Genomic DNA, 23,331 nt, shown 5'->3' on the forward strand with positions numbered 1-23,331 from the left:
GACAAATGTAAATAGATAATTGTGAAGTAGAGGTTCAGAAAAAAAATGCTAAATCTCATTATTCAAAGAATACAAGATTAAAATGACATGTAATATTTGTCTGTCAGTCTAGTAGATTTGTTTTAGATGGATTATCATTCAAAAATAGATTTGTGTAAGTAACAGTTCATTTTAAAGCATGGTTACCATGTACCCTTAATTCACTAGGACACTTTCAGCTTGAATTTACAAGGTATGCTTCTTAATCTTCATAGCATAATGAAGTAGATCCTTGTTCTAGTTACCTTCTCTTTCCTGGGGTATAGAACCTGACCAAAGGCAGCCAATGGGAGGAACATTATTATTTTGGCTTACAGTCTTGAGGGGAAGTTTCATGATGACAGGAAAAGCATGGCATGGAAAGGACTGGACATCACACACAGTAGATAGAAAACAGCAGCAGAAGAGGTGAGCTAAATTCTGGCAAAAGGGAGATGGCTATAATCCCCCTAAGCCCACCCACAATAGCATACTGCCTCCAGAAAATCTGTACCTCCAAAGTTGCTATCAGCTGGGAACCAAGCATTCAAACACATGAGTTTATGGAAGACATCTGGTTCCAACCACCACAATCCTATTATCTTATTTTGCATGTATAGTTTTACATCATAGGAAGAAAGCAGGTTCAGTGTTAGTTAACTCAGCATCTATCTCAATGCTGCATCTGCTTCTCTGTCATCCTCCTGTGTTTGCCTTCCTGTCTCAAGATGGCTGCCAAAGCTATGTGCAACCTTGCATAACTCCTTCCGTGATAGAAATGGAGAGATGGTTTCCTCTTCTCAAATTATCTCCTTTACTATCTTGGAATGAAGTCTTCCCTTTTCATATTATTAACCAACCAGAGCCCCATGTTTGTCCCAGTCATTGGAAAAGGGATATCTGGCTATCTTTTTATACTCAAACCAACTCAGAGTTTTTAATAGTAAGAGAAAAGAGGGGCAAGCTATTGGAAGGAGACCCAAGAGTGCCCACCATGCTTGTGTTATGGTATTTAGCCTTTACTCTCTTTATTTGTAGTCTCTGGATTTCTGCTTTAATAGGTCTTGATTATTCTAAAATTCTTTCACCATCACCCTGGGGCTGGTTGTCAGGCAAGCAGTAAGGGCAGTATTCATGTTTCTTCCTCTGTAATTTCTCCTGGGCCCTGGCAGATGTGGAAGAGGTGGAAAGTCTCATGGTGGACAGTCGACTTATGTTTTTGTCTTATGGATGGATCTAGGCTCTCCTCCATTTTCTCTGCCATCTGTAAAATAAGTAATTTTATGTGAGGTAACTATCAGACTCTGGGAAATATGCTATGGGTGCCACCTGGAAGGTTATTCAGTATCTGCATACCTTTCTCCTTGTCAAGGGGAACCATGATAGTACCTACTTTATAAGGTTGCTATGAAAATTTAAGGTTTAATTTGTGTAAGTAAATACTTTGGATTAAGTCTAAGTTCTCTGGTAAAACAGAATCAGTAGATGGCATGGGGGAGGGTGACTGACTGATTTATTTATTGATTTTAAATCAGCTCTCTAGTGGAGACAGAGAAGTCCCAAGATCTACAGTCAGGAAACTGGAGAGCTGATGTGTAGCTTCCTGTCTGAATCTAAAGTCCTGAAAACCAGCAGGGCCAGTGGTTAAAGTTCCCGTCCAAAAGCTGGCAACTTGCATACCAAAGAAGCGCCAATGCTTCCATCCAAGTTAAAAGGCCAGAAAGATCAATATCCCCGCACACGCATTCAGGCAAAATAAGTTCCCCCTTACATAACATTTTTGTTCTCTTCAGTTCTCCAGTTGATTGAATAATGCCCACTTACACTGAGGGGAGGGGGCACAGTCTGCTTTACTTAGTCTGCCAACCCAAATGTTCATATCATCCAAAAATGTCCTCACACATATTCAAAATAGTGTTTGACTAAATGTCTGGAAATTCTGTGGCCCAGTCAGTTGACAATCAAAATTAGCTATGACATGCTTAGACATTTATATAACTATTGTATTAGATATGTGTATATATAACTAATATTATATATATTAGTTATTATTACTATTTATAATATTAAAATAAGAAACCTAGTTTGTAAAAGTACTGTGTTTGGGGGCTACAGATATAGCTGAATGGTAGAGCATTCGTGCAAGACAAGGTTCAATCTGTAACACCACAAAAAGAAGACAATCCTATTTTTCTTAATCATTGTGAATAGTCATGCTATGGAAGGATTTGATTAACTCATGGTAAATTTCACAGTATCTTTCCAAACAAAACAATTTAAGAAACATTGTTTCAAATTCAACATTTTCATGCATGTATATAATGTATTTTGATCTTATTCCCCCAAATAATTACTCTCTTATCTCCTTCCCATCCCATTAATACCCATGTTCCCCATTAACCTCCACCTTTCATACTTTTTTGAAAAATTTTTTTATTTATTTATTTGAGAGCGACAGACACACAGAGAAAGACAGATAGAGGGAGAGAGAGAGAATGGGCGCGCCAGGGCTTCCAGCCTCTGCAAACGAACTCCAGACGCGTGCGCCCCCTTGTGCATCTGGCTAACGTGGGACCTGGGGAGCCGAGCCTCAAACCGGGGTCCTTAGGCTTCACAGGCAAGTGCTTAACCGCTAAGCCATCTCTCCAGCCCACTTTCATACTTTTTAAAAGCCCATTTGGTTTTCTTTAGACCGTTGAGTTAGGGTTACTTGCATGATCATGAGTAAAAGGTTGTTACTGTAGAATGGGGCAACTTTCCAGTGGCCACACCATTGATTCTTCCTCTCCCAGCAAGCATTAGCTACCCTTAGCTACTCTGGGTCTTATGTATCCTTCCGCTACTGATGATGAAGTATTGACAAGCTCAGTCTTATGCTGGATACCATAGCTGCTGTGAGTTCATGAGTGTAATGGCCATGTTATATCCACAAAACAGACCTTCTCCCCATTCTCCTGCTCTTACATGGTTTCTGCTGCCTTCTGTGAGTTCACCTAAACTTTAGAGGGGATGGTCTAGAAGTCCTGTTTGAAGCTGAGCACAGGGTAGTCACTTACTGGTATTTTTGCCAGCTATGCATTTCTGTATTAACCATTGCCCATTGTAGAAAGAAGTTTCTGAATATTTAGGCTTCAAGCAATACTAATCTATAGGAACAAATGTAGCTATTTAGCATAACCACAATAGTAGCTCCCTACCTCCACCACCAGGGCCAATGTCCCTAGTCATAGGCTTTGGGCCAGGTTCACAGTATTAAGCCTAAAATCCCTTCTCAATGGGCATCAAATCCAATCAGAAAGTAATTGATTAGTCCCATGACATTCATGCCACTATTGTACCAGTGGCCATATCTCACCTGGCAGGTCAGTTGTAGAATGCACAGCCAACATTAGGACTACTAATGGCATTTCTTCCTTAGCAGCTTGTATAAAACCTTCTGATACAAAGAAAGTTAGCTGGCAGGGAAGAACCCTACAGCTTAGTTCCAGCTTAGTTTCTCTATGTCCTACAACCCAAACATGAAATAAGGACTTAACCATCTAATTTTGGTGAGCAACCAAGAAAAAATAGCAATAGCATATAATGTTCTAGGGACCTCTGTAGCATCCTTGACCAACAATTTATTGGGAGTTATCTCATCTCTGGCACTGGAAGTTATGGTTAATAGCCTGTAGCTTCTGAGAGCAGCTTTATTCACTCACATTAGGGACCTTCATTTTAAACACTTTTTAAATATATATATATTTTAATGATTTACTAAGTAGTATGTTTCTATATGGCTTACTCACACATCTTTAATTTTAAAAACATTTTTACTTACTTATTTGAGAGAGAAAGAGGCAGACAGAGAGAGAGGGAATATGGGCATGCTAGGGCCTCCTGCCACTGGAAACAAACTCTAGACACATGTGCCACTTTGTGCATCTGGCTTTACATGGGTACTGGAGAATCAAACCCAGGCTGTCAGGCTTTGAAAGGAAGTGTGTTTAATCACTGAGCCATCTCCCTAGCCCATATCTTTAGTTTTGACTCATCCTCCCACCATCTTCTCTCCCCCATTCCCCACCCCGTTCCTGCTTAAACCTTTCCCTACCCTGTGATTCACATCTACTTTCATGTGCCATGTGTTCTACTCTCCTCTGACTAAGCCTCCCCCCATGGCCCCTTTCTCACTCCTCGGCCTGTACAGACTCACCAACTTAGAGCTACTAATACAGAAATTCAAAACTAGGATCTGCATATGAGAAAGAACATATGGTGCTTTTGTTTCTGAGTTTGTTTTACCTCACTCAGTATGACCTTTCCATCCCAACCCATTCTCCTACAGATTTCACTTTTCTTTAAAGCTGAATAAAACTCCATTGTGTATATTCATTGCATTTGTAGATTGTGTTTTAGTAAATAACTATTTGCATAAAATTAACTTGTAATCCACAAGTTGGGAGATCTTTCTTCTGGTGTCAAGTTCTTTCTTCAGTGTTTTAAAGTTTTAATTATAGAGGTCTTTTACTTCCTTGGTTAGGTTTATGCAAGGTATTTTTTTAGGCTATTGTGAATGGGATTATTTCTGTGATTTCTTCCTCCATATATTCCTCATTAGTGTATAGGAAAGCTACTGATTTTTATATGTGAATTTTGTGTCCTGCCATTTTGTTAGAAATGTTTATCAGCTCTAGGATTTTTTTTTTTTTTTTTTTTTTTTTGGTAGAGCCTTTAGGCTCCCTTGTATATATAATCATGTTACCTGCAAATAAGGTTACTTTAACTTCATCCTTTCTAATTGTATCCCTTTTATTGCTTTATCATATCTCATTGCTAGAGCTAAAATTTTAAGTACTATGTTGAATAGGAGTGGAAAGAGTGGACACCCTTGTCTTATTCCCAGTCTTAGCAGGAATGGTTTATTTATCATGATGTTATCATGAAAGGGTATTAGATTTTTGTCAAGGGATTTTTCTGCATCAATTCAGATTACATGCTTTCTGTCCTTGATTCTATTTGTGTGATTTATTACATTTGTTGATTTGTGTATGTTGGAGCATTCCTACATCTGTGGAATAAAACCCACTTTACTGTTGTGCATGCTCTTCTTTTTTTTTAAATTAATTATTTATTTATGTGAGAGTGACAGACAGAGAGAGAAAGAGCAGAGAGAGAGAGAATGGACACACCAGGGCCTCCAGCCACTGCAAATGAACTCCAGGTGTGTGCGCCGAGCCTCGATCGGGGGTCCTTAGGCTTCACAGGCAAGTGCTTAACCGCTAAGTCATCTCTCCAGCCCATACTCTTCTTAATATGTTCTTGAATTTGTTTTGCAAGTATTTTGTTGAGAATTTTTGCATGTACATTGGGGAGATTGGTCTATAAATACCTTCTTCTGGTGATGGTGTTGTGTAACACTGGCTTCACAGAAAGAATTTGGAAGTGTTCCTGCCTTTGTATTCTGTGGAATAGTTGGAGAGGTAGAGGTTTCAGTTCTTTAATGGCTTGCTAGAATTTTACAGTGACTTCATCTGGGCCAGGCCTTTCACTGTTGTTGAAATACTTTTAATTTCTGTTTCAATCTTGTTGCTTGTTATAGATCAGTTTAAATTATTGATCTCATCTCGGTTTAATTTTGGGAGGCCATGTGATAGAGAAATTTGTCCATTTCTTTTAGATTATCCAATTTGATGAAATAGAGATTTTTTAACTATGTCTTTATGATTTGCTGAATTTTGTTGGTATCTATTATAACATCTCAGTTTTTACCTCCAATTTTATAACTTTGAGTCTTCTTTCTCTCTATATATTGGTTTAATAGGCTAAGGGTTTGTCAATCTTGTTTGTTTTTTGAAAGAACCCACTCCTTGAAGAAAGATTTCTTAATACCTGTTATGAACTATACTCTTAGCTGAGTACATAATTGAATAATCCATGGATTTAGTGAATAATTTGTGTGTTTATTTATTTATAAAGTTGCATACTTCAACAGTGTAGAAAAACTAAGTAAAATAAAGTATAATTAGGTACTCAAAGATTATTTGTATTAGTTTTCACAGATCTCTTACTAGATAAGATAAGCTCTTGAAAACCAGCTTCAGGGAACACAGATGACAATTGTTCTCACAGTCACCAGCTAAATGCTTACCTTCACTTCCCGTCCTTTTCGTCCTTTTCACTTTTCATATTATTTGACAGCATTAACCATTACTTCCTGGCCACTTACCTCTCAGTACTTCAGCAAAAGCACTTTCAGCTTTACACTCCCTTACCCCTTTTCCTCCAGCCCTTTCGTAGGCTTCTTACTCTGAATCTATTTAGGATATTGGTGAATGTCTGGCTTTGAGTTTCCTCCATCTCTTCCAGGTAAAATACCACTGGCAGGGCATATTTGCACAACTTTTATTTCAGTTTTTTATCTCTATATCCACCTTCTCTCCAAGTACCCATTCAGTATTTCTAGCTAGACATTGGACCCTGTCATCATGTCTCTCCTTTAAACACAACAATCTGAACATGATCAAAACAAAATTTTTTCTATAAGGTCTCTCTTCTCTGAAACACTAATTACTCTTGTAATAAACATCAACATATGTATCTGAAAGAATACATATTTCCATCTAATGAGTCTAAATTGATGAAGTCTTATATATTTACATATTATCTTTTAGATTATCATCTGTGGAAGACAATTCATCTGTAGTTATTTATCTCAGAGCATAGAGCTAAAAGTTGTTCAGCATTATATTGGTCAAGATGGACAAGCTGTGGTTCGAGAACATTTTGACTGCCTCACAGCCAAACAGAAATTGCCTTCATACATATTAGAAAACAGTGAACTGACAGAGTTGAGTGTGAAAGCCAAAGGAGACGAAGACTGGTCAAGAGATGTATGCCTGGAACCCAAAGCCTCAGAATATAGCATTGTAATCCAGGTATGAAAGGTAATAATCTAAAATGGTGTGGCTTTCAAAGAGAAATTTTTTCAATATGTTTTACTTGATATAGCCCTTATTTTGTTTGTGCTATAATAATGAGTGATGTATACAGAAGAAGAATCTGACAAAACACAGAAAGACTTTGTTTCTCAAATGGTGTCTTTTGCCCATCTCCATCCCTCCCAGATGTAGATGAGATATGCCTTGAAAAGGATGCCGATGCACCACGCCTGGGGGTTGAGTGAGACTGTGCATAGTAGCATCTGTACTTAGGGTACTTTGCGATGGTCTGCTAGGTTTTATCTTTCCCAGCCTCCTCTCAGATGATTTTCATTCTCATAAAAGGGAAATCACTTTCATTCTCTACTCCACTGTCCAACACTGTCAATGCACAAGTCCATATTTGTGGAAATAATTGGCCCTATCAACTCATTGAACACTCAGTCTATGCTATCATAACATCTGATTTTGCTTGTTTTAAAAGTGTTTTTGTTTTTTCCTGTAACTATAAGCTTTTTATCACCCAAATTGATATTTGTATCTGTGCCTTACTTTGGTTAATTAACAGCTGGCAGTCTTATCTTGTGTGCAGGTACCATCTTCAAACAGTTCTATCATTTATGTCTGGTGTACAGTTTTGACTTTGGAACCCAACTCTCAAGTGCAGCAGCGAATGGTGAGTGCTTTCCCAATCCTAAAACATGGTATAAGACTCTGGCCTTTCCTGTTCTAAAAAAAAAAAAAAGTTAAGGTCAGTGTGACCCAGGAAGAGATTTATTACATTTGTTTCAGCATCAAACAGCTGGAATACTGCAACATAGGGAATATGAAAGTTGTTCTGTCCTTTTATTTTTATAGATTGTGTTCAGCCCTCTTTTTATCATGAGGAGTCATCTTCCAGACCCTATTATCATACATTTGGAGAAAAGGAGTCTGGGATTGAGTGAAACACAGATTATTCCAGGAAAGGGGCAAGAAAATCCACTGCAAAATATAGAACCTGACCTTGTACATCATCTGACCTTTCAAGCAAGGTATAAGTAGAATACATTCATATATTTTCCTAAAATTTGTTTGAAATGTAACTTTGTAGTACAGGAGAAGAAGGATAGATGTTCCTTAACTTATTTTTTAGAAAAATATTACTTTATTTTTTTAAATATTTTTATTTATTACTTGTTTATAAGGAGAAATAGGGAATGGGCATGCCAGGGCCTTCTGCCACTGCAAACAAATTCCAGATGCATGCTGCACTTTACGTGGCATGACTGGGGCACCAAACCCAGGCCATCAGGCTTTGAAAACAAGTGCCTTTAACCATTGAGCCATCTCTCCAGCCCAAGAATATTGTTTTAAAATTGCTCTGCCTTGTATTGTCCTATTTGCTTCTATAATTTTAGATGAAATTCAGCCTTTCTCACTAAGTTTAGGCATAATCAAGAGAAATCATCCCAAAATATAATTTAATTTATACTGAATGGGCACATAGCTATAGCAGAAGCAAAGTTGACTAGAGATTTCACCCAAACATGGGCAGGTGAGGAGGAAAGCATAAGGCCCAGATCATCTAAAACTTGTGTCATAAATTTCTAAATCAAAAAAGAAGAATTTGGGCTGGAGAGATGGCTTACCAGTTAAGGTACTTGCCTGCAAAGCCTAAGGACCCAGGTTAGATTCCCCAATATCCACATAAGCCAGATACGCAAGATGATTCATGTGTCTAGAGTTCATTTTCAGGGGCTAGAGGCCCTGGTGTACCCATTCTTTCTCTCTCTTTCTCTGTCTCTCAAATAAATAAAATATTCTTTAAAAGAATTTAATATCATAAAAAGTATTAAACGAAGTATGTTTGTAGTAAGATTATTTATAAAATATAAACCACTTTTGAAATTATGTGAACTGTTTTCTTTCTGTTTTCTAGAGAAGAATATGATCCTTCGGCTTGTGCTGTTCCTGTATCAACAGCCCTTATTAAGCAAATAGCCACAAAGACACACCCTGACGGCACAGTCAGTCAGATCCTTGATGAATTCTATGGACCGGAAAAGTCCCGTGAGCCCATTTGGCCTTACAATAAGAAGGACTGTGATAGGTAATATTCTTCATCAGTTTTCTACACATATTTCTAAATATTAATAAATGACCAATCACAGAAATCCTAAATGTGTCCAATGTTGTGATGTGATGTTGTTGATGACAAAATACCTGAGTAAACCTTACAGGATAAAAGATACCTCTCATCTCATAGTTTTGAGGTTTCAGTACCTTATTGGCAAGGAGAATATTACAAAGCAAAACAATTCATATAATAGCATATAGAAATCAGAGAGAGAATATCTGTATTCCCTGGCTTTCTTCTTCTTACTCCTATTCAGCTTCTGGGATGGTGCTGCTTACATTCAGGGTGAGTCTTCCCTCTTAGTGACTCCTGTCTGGAAATGCCCCTTCAAACAAACCCAGGGATGTGTTTTACTGGTTATCTTGTAAGCACTTCTCAGTCCATTGACAATCAAGATTACCATTATGCTAAAAACCATAAATAACATAAGGGGAAAGCACTTACATGTATCTGTCAGATTCTGATTTATTATCTTGTTTCATATAATTTTATACATGTTTTTACTTATAATGTAGAACATAAGTGCATGAAAAATTGCTTTCTCCTGCTCGCAAATTTAGCATTAAATGAGTCTGGTGTGAAAAGGTATCACACAGGAGCTTTGTGTGTCTGGAATCCTTAAACATATTTCTTGAATGCTAAAGTCATCATATTTCATTGAGTCTCTTGGATGTGGTATTTTGAACAGGAATGAACAGCTGAGTCAGTGGGATAGCCCAATGAGAGTGAAGCTGTCAGTCTGGAAGCCATATGTTAGAACCTTGTTGATAGAACTTCTACCCTGGGCCCTGCTCATCAATCAATCCAAGTGGGACCTCTGGCTGTTTGAAGGAGAGAAAATTGTTCTACAGGTCCCTGCTGGCAAAATTATTATTCCTCCTAATTTTCAGGTAATATAACTTAAAACTAACATATACCCTCCTTTTAGCAACTAGATTTTATTCTGATGTTGTATTTATGATCGTAACAGGATGAATCACTTGTGGGAAAACCATCCTGGTAGGTGCATACATAAAGAGTATGGAATGTTTTTGATATTCAAAGACTTTTCAGATGTGTTTTTCCCCACAAGAAATACTCATAGTTCCGTTGTCATTAAATGTGTTAACTTATACCCATTACACTCTCATTTCCACTGTGTACAGGATATGTGGTAAGCATCATGATTGGTCTGCTCAGCTTGTGGAGGATTAAGAGCTAGATTATGTGCTAATTTGCTCATGAGTTATTTTGTGAACTTCTTATGAAAATTGCAAAGCACTGAGGTTTTTTTATATAGCCATTTTTGTCAGGACACCATTTTCTTTCTAAGTGGTGTTGAATTACCATTAACTATAAATGTTCACTTTGCTGCTGATTATTACAACATAGCATCACTAGTGACACTGGGAGGAAATCCTAATTACAAAATAAAATTTCACAGCAAGACTTTATATTCTGGCACAAGAGAACTGATTTTCCAAGGCTATCCGATTTAAAAATATATATAAATCTATATGAACTGAATAAAGGGAACTCCTAAATAAGGCTTTTTTTTTCTGATAGCAATTTGACAATGCTATTTTTGAGTTTTTGTCCATAAACATTTTTATTCAATTATATTGTTCCTTTTTATAAAACTAATCAGATGCTATTACCTTACGGAATTAGTATGTTGGTTTTTATGGACTTAGTGCTGCATATTATTCTATTGTCAAATGAGATTTAAAAAAAAAAAAAACCTTTCAGTTTTTAAGGCTTTGGTATCTACAGGGTAGGCACATCTTAGATTTTTTTCCCTTTCATAAATATGAATCTCATTTTTTAATCAAAAAAGACATTGTGGGTCTGTCTGGGGAGATGGCTCCGTGGCTAATGGTATTTGTTTGCAAAGTCTGCCAGCCCAGGTTCAGTTCCCCAGTACCCATGTAAGACTAGATGCACAAACTGGCAAATGCATCTGGAATTCATTTGCAGTGAGTGGCAAGAGGCCCTGGCATGCCCATTCATATTCATTCATGTTCATATTCATAATTCATTCTTCTCCCCTTCCAAATAAACAAAAATATGTTTGTTTGTTTGTTTGTTTAAATTTATTTATTTGAGAGCGACAGACACACAGAGAAAGACAGGTAGAGGGAGAGAGAGAGAGAATGGGCGCGCCAGGGCTTCCAGCCTCTGCAAACGAACTCCAGACGCATGCGCCCCCTTGTGCATCTGGCTAACGTGGGACCTGGGGAACCGAGCCTCAAACCGGGGTCCTTAGGCTTCACAGGCAAGCACTTAACCGCTACTCCATCTCTCCAGCCCTGTTTGTTTGTTTTAACAAAAAGACATTGGTGGGCTGGAGAGATGGCTTAGCAGTTAAGGGGCTTACCTGTGAAGCTTGAGGACCCAGGTTAAATTCCCCAGAACCCACATAAGCCAGATACACATGGTAGTGCATGTGTCTGGAGTTCATTTGCAGTTGTTAGAGATCATGGTGTGCCCTTACTCTCCTTCTTTCCCTTGCTCTCTCTCATAAACAAAATAACTAAATTTTTAAATATATTAATTAAAAAAACATTTAGACCAGAAGTGGTGGTGCATGCCTTTAATCCCAGTATTCAGGAGGCTGAAGTTGGAGGATTGCTATGAGTTTGAGGCCAGCCTGGGCTAGAGTGAGACCCTACCTTAAGAAAAATAACAACAATAAAAATAACTTAAAAAAGACGGGAACAAAAATAAATTGTATGCTGTAATTACCAATAAAAGGGGGGGAAGGAGACTTGGTTGCTTTGGTAGCTCTATTGTATAATATAAACTAATTTGTGGAGATTGATGTCAAAGATATCAGAGTTAAGAAAGCTACTTCATAATTGAGGCTTTGTTTTTCCAGGAAGCTTTTCAAATTGGAATATATTGGGCAAATACAAACACTGTGCACAAGTCAGTAGCAATTAAACTGGTCCATAACCTGACATCTCCCAAATGGAAAGATGGAGGCAATGGTGAAGTTGTAACATTGGATGAAGAAGCTTTTGTTGATGCTGAAATAAGACTTGGTTCTTTCCCAGGACATCAGAAGGTAAGGTTGAAGTGGATGTGGAGCAGGTGAAATAATACCCATTCCCTTATTTAAATATGGCTACCTTTCCTTTTTATTTCTTTTCCGGTATTATTATAAGTAATTTATAACAGTGAAATAATTGATTTCTTAGCTTTCTAGAACTCAGTTTTACATTTTCTTTTTCTTATGTGGGTGATAAAAATTGTGTCACATAACCGGGCATGGTGGTACATGCCTTTAATCCCAGCACTTGGGAGGTAGAGTTAGGAGGATCACCATGAGTTCAAGGCCACCCTGAGACTACATAGTGAATTCCAGGTCAGCCTGAGCTAGAGTGACAACCTTCCTCAAAACAACAACAACAACAAAATCACATGATTTATCTAATAACTGCCTCATCTCAGCACACTCAGCTTATCCCATAGTAGTGGAAATCACTTGAATTAGAGTATGGGGTAAACTTATTCCCAAATATTTATTTACAAATTATATTTGACCTCCTCCTTTAGGAAAGGAATGAAGTAGGTACTGTTGTGATTCTTGCAGCAAAGTTCATCTTGCTGGAAAGGTGATCCTGAGAAAAATGACAGGGACCATTCTGATTGTCCTCTAGAATGTGTTGTAAGAGGACATCATATTCTTCAACAGTGGACTGATACCCATGTTTTTAAAGACAGGCATACCAAGAACATACTTACTTATTTAACAAAATACAAATTGTGTATGCTTTACAGCACAGATCTAGTATCTATGAAAAACAATTAGCTGAACAATACAGTAGCCAGCCACATTTAATTGTCTTATGAAAGTACATTGCCATAGTAGATCATGGATAAGACTTGCATTGTACTTTTATGTTCGTTATTTCAACTATCCCAAGTAAGAAAAAGAAGGAATACTTTATCAGCATAGTAGTAGACTTCATAATGGCCTTTCTCTGGGGAGAAGTTAGATTTCTGATGAGTACCTTTGAAGTTACTTTTTAGAAAATAAATTTCCCTGAAACATGAAGTGTATCTTTCTTCAATATTCAAGACTGGTATCCATTTCCTCACAGTTGTCTGGGAAACACATGTTTATGTTCTGCCAGCCAAAGTACTGTAACATAGGGTATAAGCAGCAAATAGCCATTGAGTCACCTAAAATCAAATAGTTGTAAGTTGAGAACTACTGTGAAAACATGGGGAAAAAAATGTTACCATCAATAATCAAGCACTCAATACATCTAGCATCTCACACAATGGTGACAGCAAGTATTGAATGAATAAATGAATGCATGAACTCTTGGAAAATATAATTAGTCTTTAGTAATGACTCTCAAACTTTTGAGTCTCAGGACTTTTATAAACTTAAAAAAAAAGTTATTGTAGACTTTAAGCATACTCCATTAGCCACAAGAATGGTAACATCACATATTGCCTCTGGGAAACTCCACTGCATACACATGAGGAAGTCAGAGTGAAGAGATAGTAACTGAGTATTGTAGGAATAGTTTTAGGCTGGAGAGATGGCTTAGCATTTAAGGCGTTTGCTTGCAAAGCCAAAGGACCTCAGTTCAATTCTCCAGGACCCATGTAAGCCAGATGCACAAGGTTGCGCACATGACTGGAGTTCATTTGCAGTGGCTGAAGGACCTGGTACACCCATTCTCTCTCTCTCTCTCTCTCTTTCTCTCTCAAATAAATAAATTAATTAAAAAAAAAAAAAAAGAACAGTTTTAGCTGGGCGGCACACATCTTTAATCCCAGCACTTGGGAGGCAGAAGTAGGAGGATTGCCGTGAGTTCAAGACCACCCTTAGATAGTGAATTCTAGGTCAGCCTGAGCTAATGTGAGACCCTACCTTGAAAAACCAAAAAAAAAAAAAAAAGAATAGTTTTGACCTTGGGAATCCTTATATGGAGTTACAGCATGAGTCTCCAGAACATCTTTAGAAAACTGCCATTTGGAGAGTACACTTACTAGATGGGTATGTTAGTCAGGTTACATCTTCTGCTGCTTCTCAGAGAATGCAGTAAGGTAGTAAAACAGTGCAAGTCACTACTTGAAGAGCAGTGCCATAAAGTCCAGACACATGGTTTCCAGCCTCATCTATGCCTCGGACAATATGTCCTCCTCTTCTGCACAGTAGATATAAGACCATATTGAGTAGGAATTTATTATTAAACATGCAAAAAGTACTTAAAACAGAAGGGCAATACAATGTAGTTTATTATGTTAAAGTTAGCCATTTTTTTTCTTCATTCTCACCTTTACTGTTAAAGGCATTCTGGGAGATCACCACTATGATGTTGAGAAGGAGGGGTGCTGAGTAGGATCCTGTTGGTCAAGATATGTGGTATTTGTTTACATATAAGTTATTTATAGATATTATGTGAGATAATTTGTACAGTAGTCTGAAAACAAGTCTCTTCTCTATAGCTACACAATAGCAGCAAAAATAGTTGACTTTCTGGAGGGGGCCTTTGTAAATATTGGCCCCTTACTTGGCCAGGCCATTTTTGAGACTTAAAGGGAATGCTATTAGGTATTCTTTAAAAAAAAAAAAAAGTGAAATTGATACTTCCTGGGCAAACCAATACTTAAAACAACCTTTTAAGGATAATTGAGTCCAGGTGTGGTGGCACACATGCACACAGTCCCAGCACTTGGGTAGTAGAAGCAAGAGGATTAGACATTCAAGTTTATTCTCAGCTACATACTGAGTTCAGTCACATGGGATTACATGAGACCTTGTCTCAAAAATTAAAAAAACTAGGAATTGAGCTAGTTGTGATAATGCACATCTACAGTTTCAGCGCTTGGGAGATGGGGACATGAGGATAGAGTTTGAAGCCAGCATGGGCTATGTAGCAAGGCTTGGACTCAAAACAGATTCAACAAATTTTCATATATGCCTTATATTCTTATAAATGTGCATTCTTTCCTTGATTACCCTACAGTTGTGCCAGTTCTGCATTTCTTCCATGGTGCAGCAAGGAATACAAATTATTCAGATTGAAGACAAGACAACAATAATCAATAACACACCATATCAGATATTTTATAAACCACAGTTATCTGTGTCTAATCCTCATTCTGGAAACCAGGTAAGCAGTCCATACCATGATTATTTTGTCTATTTTCATGGACTTACCATAAATCAAATCAACTTTTTTTAGCCTAGGGCAAAGAAAAAGCTAATACTATATATATAGATGGACTTCACTTATTTATGCTGAAACTAAAACCGTGAATGACATATCCAGGTTTCCAAGGTGAGGAGAACCGTAGATAGCATCAAATCCTGACACACTGCTGGAGAAGAGGGCTGGTGCCTAAACTGAGCCACTGGTCTGGTGCAGTAGCTTTGTGTCCACAGGAAGAGTAAATTTTAAAGTGTACCAGCTCATTTATGTTAAAATTTCAGTGGCAGAATATGCAGAAAATAAATCCAAGATTCAGAGGAAGAGTTTTTATTTGGTTCTTTGTATAATTCAGATGAGCAGTTTAAGACAGTAAGGAGGGGCTATTTTCAAACCTGAGAATATGCAAAGTGGTATGCAACTATTTTATGCTCTCAGAACTATCATATAGGAAATTATCATTCTTTACTTTGTTCTACACTTATTATCTTCTTTCTGCTCTGAAAATTACATTAGAATAATGAAATGAGATGAAAGTCTTAAACATGTTAGCTTGTAGTGTATTGTGGTACTTACAAAATTGCCAAAACAGTAAAATATCATCCTAGTTCACAAACAGGTTGAAATCATGTATGTCATGAAGAGGGCTGGAGAGATAGCTTAGCAGTTAAGGCTCTTGCCTGAAAAGCCTAAGGACCCAAATTTGATTCCCAAGCACAATGCACAAGGTAGCACACATGTCTGGAGTTTGTTTTCAATAGATGGAGGTCCTGGAGTGCCCATTCAGTCTTCCTCTTCCTCTCTTTCCCTCTCTCTCTGAAATATATGTCCAGACATACTCTACTGATTTCCCAGGCGGGAAAAACAGGTCAACCAATGCCTGCCTTGGGATGATTGGATAAGAGAACCTAGATGTGTCTGTCGTAACAATTTTCTTGTTTCTCCTCACCATAAGACTGCCTGAGGCTATAGTTACATTTTGTCATTGTTCATTTGGCAAAAGTGTGCATTTCTAGTAGGTTTTGTGACGATGAAATAAGATCACTTTGGTAAAAAGCATAGACACTGAGCAAATGGCATGAGCCAGCAGTGATGGCAGCATCAGTCACCCCAAGCTCCATATTTGTCTCAGCTTTCAAGAGAGGTTTCTTCCTGCCACTGAAGAGTGCCATCTTTTTGACACTGATCCTATCAGCCAGGTGTGGGGTTGTTCTGAGACATGGTCTCTCAAGGAAACTGTGGGTCAGTGGAATAGAAAACCCAACTTCTGGCTTCTTACCACTTACTGGGTTGGTGACATTTGAAAGTCATCTATCTGTTCACTAGAATGCAGCCTCAAACTGTGAACAAGAAAATTCAAATAAATTATCCTTTGAGATCCTTTTGAAGTCTAAAATTCAGAGACACAAATGCCAGAAACCATGTAGCATTCCATATGACAGCTAAGGTCAGAGTTTGTTCAGGGTAAGCCTTAAATAAAATATGTCTTCTGAGAGGCTGGAAAGATGGCTTACTGATTGAGGCATTTGCATTCAAAGGCTAACATTCCTGGGTTCAGTTCCCCAATACCCATGTAAAACTGGATGCACAAAGTGACACATGCATCTGGAGTTCATTTGCAGTGGCTAGAGGCCCTGGTGTGCCCATTCTTTCTCTGCCTACCTCTCTTCTCTCTGTCTCACTGCTTGCAAATAACTAAAAATAAAAAGTAAGAGAGAGAGAGAGAGAGAGAGAGAGAGGGAGGGAGGGAGGGAGGGGGGGGGAGAGTGTGTGTGTGTGTGTGTGTGTGTGTGTGTGTGTGTGTGTGTGTGTGTCTCTGCCTGCCTGCCTGTCTGTCTGTCTGTCTTCTGAGCTCCCAGTTCCCTGTTCTGAATCTCATTTGGTCTTTGTTGTGGAAGTCCCCCAGCATGCCATCCCTTTTCATAAATGCCTGTCCAAGTTGACTCTTTCCCCAGCACATGACATTTCTAACCCTGGACCATAAGGACTTTTGCATTTCTTAGGGGTCAGTGAGAACTTGACAATACCTTTTAAATCAGATCAGCTATATCAATGTCTCATCATGCCCAGAGAAGCAGACACTGCTTTGTCTCGTGGGGCATTCTGGTAGAAACAAGATTGTGGACAATCCCACGTGCCTGCCTCATCCAGTTTCTGAGTTTGTGGTTATGTTTTCTTAGAAGTGATTCTTCTAAAGCTTAATTTCTCTGCATTGCTATAGTAAATGTGTTCCCTTTGCATTGTCTTTTCAGTATTTTCATGTTCCGGACAGTGCTACCTTCAGCATTTGCCCAGGTGGAGAACAGCCTGCTATGAAATCCAGCTCCCTTCTTTGCTGGGACTTCATGCCTGACGTTGGCCCGTCAGTGTTTGATGTATCCCTGCTTCAGAAACAGATTTTGCTGGGCTTTTCTCCTGAACCAGGTGCCGACAGCTCACAATACTGGAGCCTGCCAGCTATAATTAGACAAGAGTTTCCCAGACAGAGTGTAGCTGTGCCCTTTGGGACCTTTAGGGAGAATGGATTCTGCACCAGGTATGTTAGACAGTGTGACTGTTCATCTTCGCCTGCCAGTGTCAGTGTTCATCAAGATCTAAGAGAGACTGGAGAGCAGTTGCAGTGTCCCCAGATGTAAGTCTAGGTTTTGCTTTCATCTTTAATGACTTCGAGACATTGTGTACACTTGAGCAAAGGTCATAATCACAAATGGGTTGTCCCAGTATAATACTTAGGAATTTTGCCCTTTTACACACCTTATGCTTAAAGAAAATGATATTGTACCAAAGAGTAGCATTAATGGATTGTAATTTTTTAAAACTCCTACTCTTTTAGGAGTTCTTTGTTACTCTGTAAAATGATGAGAAATTGAGGAATGAAGGCTAAAGTATAAGAAATTCAAGTTGGAACACTTTTTCTTTTCCAATATTTTGCTTTTACTTCAAAATGGAATTTTTCACAAAAAGTCATTTAAAGAGATAATAACTTAGATAAACATAAGCCAAGGAATATTCTGTGCTGTGGTTGTTCCTGCACGCAAGCTGTTCCAATTTAGATTACCCATTATGCAAATAACAACCACAGAATCAAGCTAGAGACATGTAATGGTTTGTTCATACTGGACTTCTATTTTGTGACGGTTTTGTATGCAGTATATCCTTTCTGCAGCTGTCAAGAATAACTTACTTATGGTAGATATAACAACTACAAAAGAAAACATATTGTGACCTTATGAGAGGTACCTTTTTCTCATGATCCTGAATTTATACACTCTGGGATTTAAGCCATCCTAAGTTCTTGGGTGTATTCCGAGGGTTTTTTTAAATAATAGTTTAAAAGATAACAGCTTAACTTATGATATCCATAATGGAATGGTACAATCCTATTCCCTCTTTGTTTCCTTTCTTCTTTCCTGATTTAACAAGCCTTTTGCTTCCCTATCCCTGCAGTGGAGTGACTAGCTTCTATTCTGGTTTTAGATAAGTTAAATTCAGTGTGTTGAGATTAAGGGAGTGTTTTTTAGGTTTTTTGTTCTTGTTTAGTTTTGTTTTGTTTTCAGGTGAGTTCTCCCTTTAGTCCAGGCTGACCTGGAATTCACTATGTAGCCTCAGGCTGACCTAGGACTCACAGCAATCCTCCTACCTTGGCCTCCCTTGGAGTGCTAAGATTAAAGGCTTGCACCACTACACCCAGCAAAGGGTATGTTCTTGAAAGGATATGAATTTTTGTCTACAAAATAAAACATTTTTAAGTGGGAAATCAATTTTTTTCTTTTTGGTTTTAAGTAGTCTAGCTCTAGCCCATGCTGACCTGGAATTCACTTTGTAGTCTCAGGGTGGCCTTGAATTCATAGCAGTCCTCCTACCTGTACCTCCTGAGTGCTGGAATTAAAGGCATGCACCACCATGCCAGGCTGGAAAGTCAAATTTTAAAACATTTAGAAAATAGGTTTAAGGGCTGGAGAGATTGCTTAGCAGTTAGGGTGTTGTACCTATGAAGCCTAAGGACCCAGGTTCAATTCTTCAGGTCCCCTGAAAGCCAGATGCACATGGTGGAGTTCATTTGCAGTGGCTAGAGGCCCTGGCATGCCCACTCTCACTCTCTCTCTGTCTCTCTCTTCCTCCCTTTCTCTCAGTCTATAATAAACAAATAAAAACAAATCTTTAAAAAAAAAAAGAAAAGAAAATGAGTTTAAAATTCTAAGACTATTAGTATAAATTAGCCTTACCTATCTATAATTATTAAGTTAAATAAATTACAAATGTAGTATGGTTTTCACCCCCGGGTTTTGTGGCTGTCAAAAAATAAGTTATCTGAGGTTGGCTTACCTAGCTCTTCTGAAATTAGGATTGGAAAAGAACTTTCATATTTCTCCAAGGACTTCACTGAACATGAATGCACCTTCGCTCTCCCAGCCCCTGCTCTCTCCCTGCCCCTGCTGAAGGTGCATATGTGATAGTACTACTCATGCACTTTCTCCAAGTGCCAGTGAACAATTCACTTTGACATCTCAGATAAGTATGGTCTTCAGGGAGGACTCTCACTAGGAAACAGTAAATTCTTCAGTGCACCATTGACCTGTTTTAATCAGCGTCAACTAAGACCCACCTTGGCAAGTTACCTAATTTCTGTAATTTTCACCATCACTTCATCAAAAACTTCAAAGAATTCTTTTTCTTCCTGCAGAATACCATTTAATAGTCCACAGGACAATAGGAAAAATTCTTTTTTCGTTACAAAGGGTCATCTGTACCCACATAGCCCCTGAAAGACAAGTAATTCTAGCATTGCTCCTGATGGTCAAAATGTAGATCCTGCAGTGCAGGCTTAGCTTATACAAGTTGACACTAAACAGGTTCGGTCTTCCCTACCTGCAGAACAAGAAACGACCAGCACACAAGTTCTCTAGTAAATTCTAAAGAAAACTGGGGAAGAAGAAAGTACAAAGTGCTGTATTTGAAAAGTTTAAATCATATAAACACAGAGGGAAAAGCATCAGGCAAGGTTAATATGAGGTCAATGAAAGTTCTGTCTATGCAATAGAATCATGGGTTTTTTATTTGAAATAAGTTCTCACACTTTTGAGTATTTTATGGTAAAAGCATGTTATTATTACCATAAAAATCTGTAAACCTCCAGTTCATATAGGTCAGCTATTAAATGTGGGAAGGTCTCCTTTTTCTGGAAGACAACCCCCCATGTTAGAAAAGAGATGTTTTAGAATTTGGAATATTGCATGTCCAAGTCAACATGGATCAGCAGAAAAAGCCTGCAATTTTTCTAAACCACTTCTATAATCTGATTCTGTTCTAGGGCTATAGCACTGACATATCAAGAACACTTGGGAGTCACTTATTTAACCCTCTCAGAAGATCCTAGTCCTCGAGTAATTATCCACAACAGATGTCCAGTAACAATACTTGTAAAGGAAAATATCAAAGGTATATTTTAAAGCATTGAAATTAATAGAGAACTGATATTCTTTTTTAATTTTTTTTTGTTCATTCTCATTTATTTATTTGAGAGTGACAAAGAAAGAGAGATAATGGGCACACCAGGGCTTCCAGCCACTGCAAATGAACTCCAGACGCGTGTGCCCCCTTGTACATCTGGCTAACATGGGTCCTGGGGAACCAAGCCTCGAACCAGGGTCCTTAGGCTTCACAGGCAAGCACTTAACCGGTTGCTAAGCCATCTCTCCAGTCCTGATATTCTTTTTGAAGGTTTTTGACTTAGTAGATACCTGTAATCCTTTAAGAATGCTTATTAAATAAGTAAAGGTATTATTCATACCTTCTTAAGAAGTTTGTTTTTTAAATATTTTTATTGATTGATTTGCATATATGTGTGTGTGTGTACACACACACACATGCACAGGGCCTCTTGCTGCTTCAAACAAATGCACCACTATTTGCATTGGTCTGGCTTTATGTGGGTGTTGGGGAATTGAACTGAGCCAACAGGTCTTGCAAGCAAGTACTTTTAACCACTGATCCATCTCCCCAGCCCTATTTCTTATTTTGATTTTGATTTACTTATGTGGAAGTCTATGGCCATGCCAGGGTTTTTTGCCACTGCAGACAAATGCCAGATGCATGTACCACTTTTTGTGTCCAGCTTTACATGTATACTGGAGAATTGAACCAGGGTTAACAGGCTTTTGTAAGCAAGTGCCTTTAACCACTGAACATCTCCCAGGCCCAAGAAGTTTATTTTTCCAAATTATTTCTTATTCCTAAGTCTTTGTCTTTAAAACTTGTCTGCATATGCCTTTTTTATTTCAGATATTCCAAAGTTTGAGGTTTATTGCAGAAAAATTCCTTCTGAAAGCTCAGTTCATCATGAGCTATATCATCAGATCTCCAGTTATCCAGACTGCAAGACGAGAGACTTACTTCCTAGCCTCCTTTTGAGGGTAGAATTGCTTGAAGAAATAACAACTGAATGGAGTGATGCCATCGATATCAACAGTCAGGGAACACAGGTCAGTGGACCATGTGGGTACTTTCAAGGCCCAGAAGAAAATTGCCTTTTCTAAGGTCCCATGCATTATTAAAGAAGGGCAAGGCTGAGTTGGGAGAGGGAGGGAGGGAGAGAGATACACACACACACACACACACACACACACACACACACACACGAGCCTTTAGTCCCAGCTGAGGCAGAGATAGGATCACTTTGAGTTCCAGGTCAGCCTGGGCTATAGTGAGACCTAGCCTGGAAACAAACAAAATAAAATGGTGGGGGGGGGGGTTTGGGGGGAATGGAGTTGTGGCTACATTTTTATCCAACTCTGCCTAACTGCAGTGTACATGTTCAGGAGCACTAAGTACATGCCACTCCTTTGCTTAGAAACCCTTCATTTTTCTTTCCTAGAACTCCAGGACATTCTCTTTTGAAGAAAGGAAGAGAATGGTGGGAGGAAAGGAGAGGGGAAGAAAGGGAAGCAAGTTAGATGTCCATTGCCCAACAACAGGAAAGCATTATGAGAGTTTCCTGCTTCATCCTCTGTACCCTCTTACCTGATTATAACATCTATAGCATTTAATTGTGCCTCTTTCTTTTTTTCTTTTTAGCATTAACCATTCAAAATTCTATAAGTGGGATTGATTTAATTTGTATTAAAAAATAACAAAGAGTTATAAAATGCAAGTCAAGGATGTCATTTTTTTACCCCAAATGTATGTATATCATATACTGTAATCATTGTCAAAGTCCTCACGTCCTCTCTTATGCCCCTCACACAGACCCCTTTATCTTCCTAAATAGTACTTCTCCTACTTTCATGTCAATTGTTTTTTAATATTGCATCTGCATATGAAAGAAAACATGTGATCCTTGTCTTCCCAAGTCTGCCCTATTTCATTTTATATTCTAATTTCTAATTCCATCCCCTTCTTGAAAATGACATAATTTAGTTTTTCTCTACCATAATGCTTTCTTTATAATTTGTTGATGGGCAATGGACATCTAGTTTGCACACACTTTCTCCTTTTCCTTTTTTTGTTTTCCAAGTAGCCCAGGCTAACTTGGAACTCACTCTGTAGCTTCATGCTGGCCTCAAACTCAAGGAATCCTCCTACCTCCGCCTCTCTAGTGCTAAGATTAAGAGCAAGAGCCACCATGCCCAACTCTACACTTACTTTCTTTAAAGATTTCCTACCACATCAAGATTCCTGGTGGTTAGAAACATAATATAATTGCCCTCAGCTTATAGCAGAGTACCTTACAACACATTAAAATATTTTTGCACATATGTGTATTTATGGTATGAATCAAGTGTGTGTGTGTGTGTTTGTATGTGTGTAAAGAGCATATGTGTGTCACAGCACAGGTGTTGTGCATCACTTTCTACCTTGTTTTGAGGTAGAATCTCTTGTTGTCTGCTGCTGCATATTCCAGGCTAACTGGTTCACAAGCTTCAGGGTCCTTCAGTTGCTTCTTCCCATCTTGCCATAGGTGCATTGGGTTACAGATATGTGCTGTGGGACATCTGGCTTTATTTGGGTCCCTGGGAGTCCAAACTTAGCAAGTGTACTATCTATTGAGCACCACTACCACCCCGGCCCTTAATAATTATCAATAGAAGTCAATCACCAAATGAATGGACCAAGTAAGAAGCTG

At 38.4% G+C, this 23,331-nt stretch overlaps 1 protein-coding gene across 5 annotated transcripts in view; it reads left to right on the forward strand.

The window, feature by feature from the left end:
• Vps13b (vacuolar protein sorting 13 homolog B) overlaps positions 1-23,331 on the forward strand; it is a 659,022-nt gene that overhangs the window by 602,540 nt on the left and 33,151 nt on the right. For all 5 annotated transcript variants that reach the window (XM_045143281.1, XM_045143283.1, XM_045143282.1 and 2 more), the window contains 10 exons: positions 6,672-6,935; positions 7,531-7,614; positions 7,797-7,972; positions 8,860-9,030; positions 9,746-9,947; positions 11,915-12,103; positions 15,027-15,173; positions 17,462-17,745; positions 20,521-20,648; positions 21,492-21,691. In XM_045143281.1, coding sequence (XP_044999216.1) covers positions 6,672-6,935; positions 7,531-7,614; positions 7,797-7,972; positions 8,860-9,030; positions 9,746-9,947; positions 11,915-12,103; positions 15,027-15,173; positions 17,462-17,745; positions 20,521-20,648; positions 21,492-21,691 — 1,845 coding nt within the window. The remainder of the gene's footprint in view (positions 1-6,671; positions 6,936-7,530; positions 7,615-7,796; positions 7,973-8,859; positions 9,031-9,745; positions 9,948-11,914; positions 12,104-15,026; positions 15,174-17,461; positions 17,746-20,520; positions 20,649-21,491; positions 21,692-23,331) is intronic.

This window comes from Jaculus jaculus, chromosome 2, assembly GCF_020740685.1.
Source record: "Jaculus jaculus isolate mJacJac1 chromosome 2, mJacJac1.mat.Y.cur, whole genome shotgun sequence".
NCBI lineage: Eukaryota > Metazoa > Chordata > Mammalia > Rodentia > Dipodidae > Jaculus > Jaculus jaculus.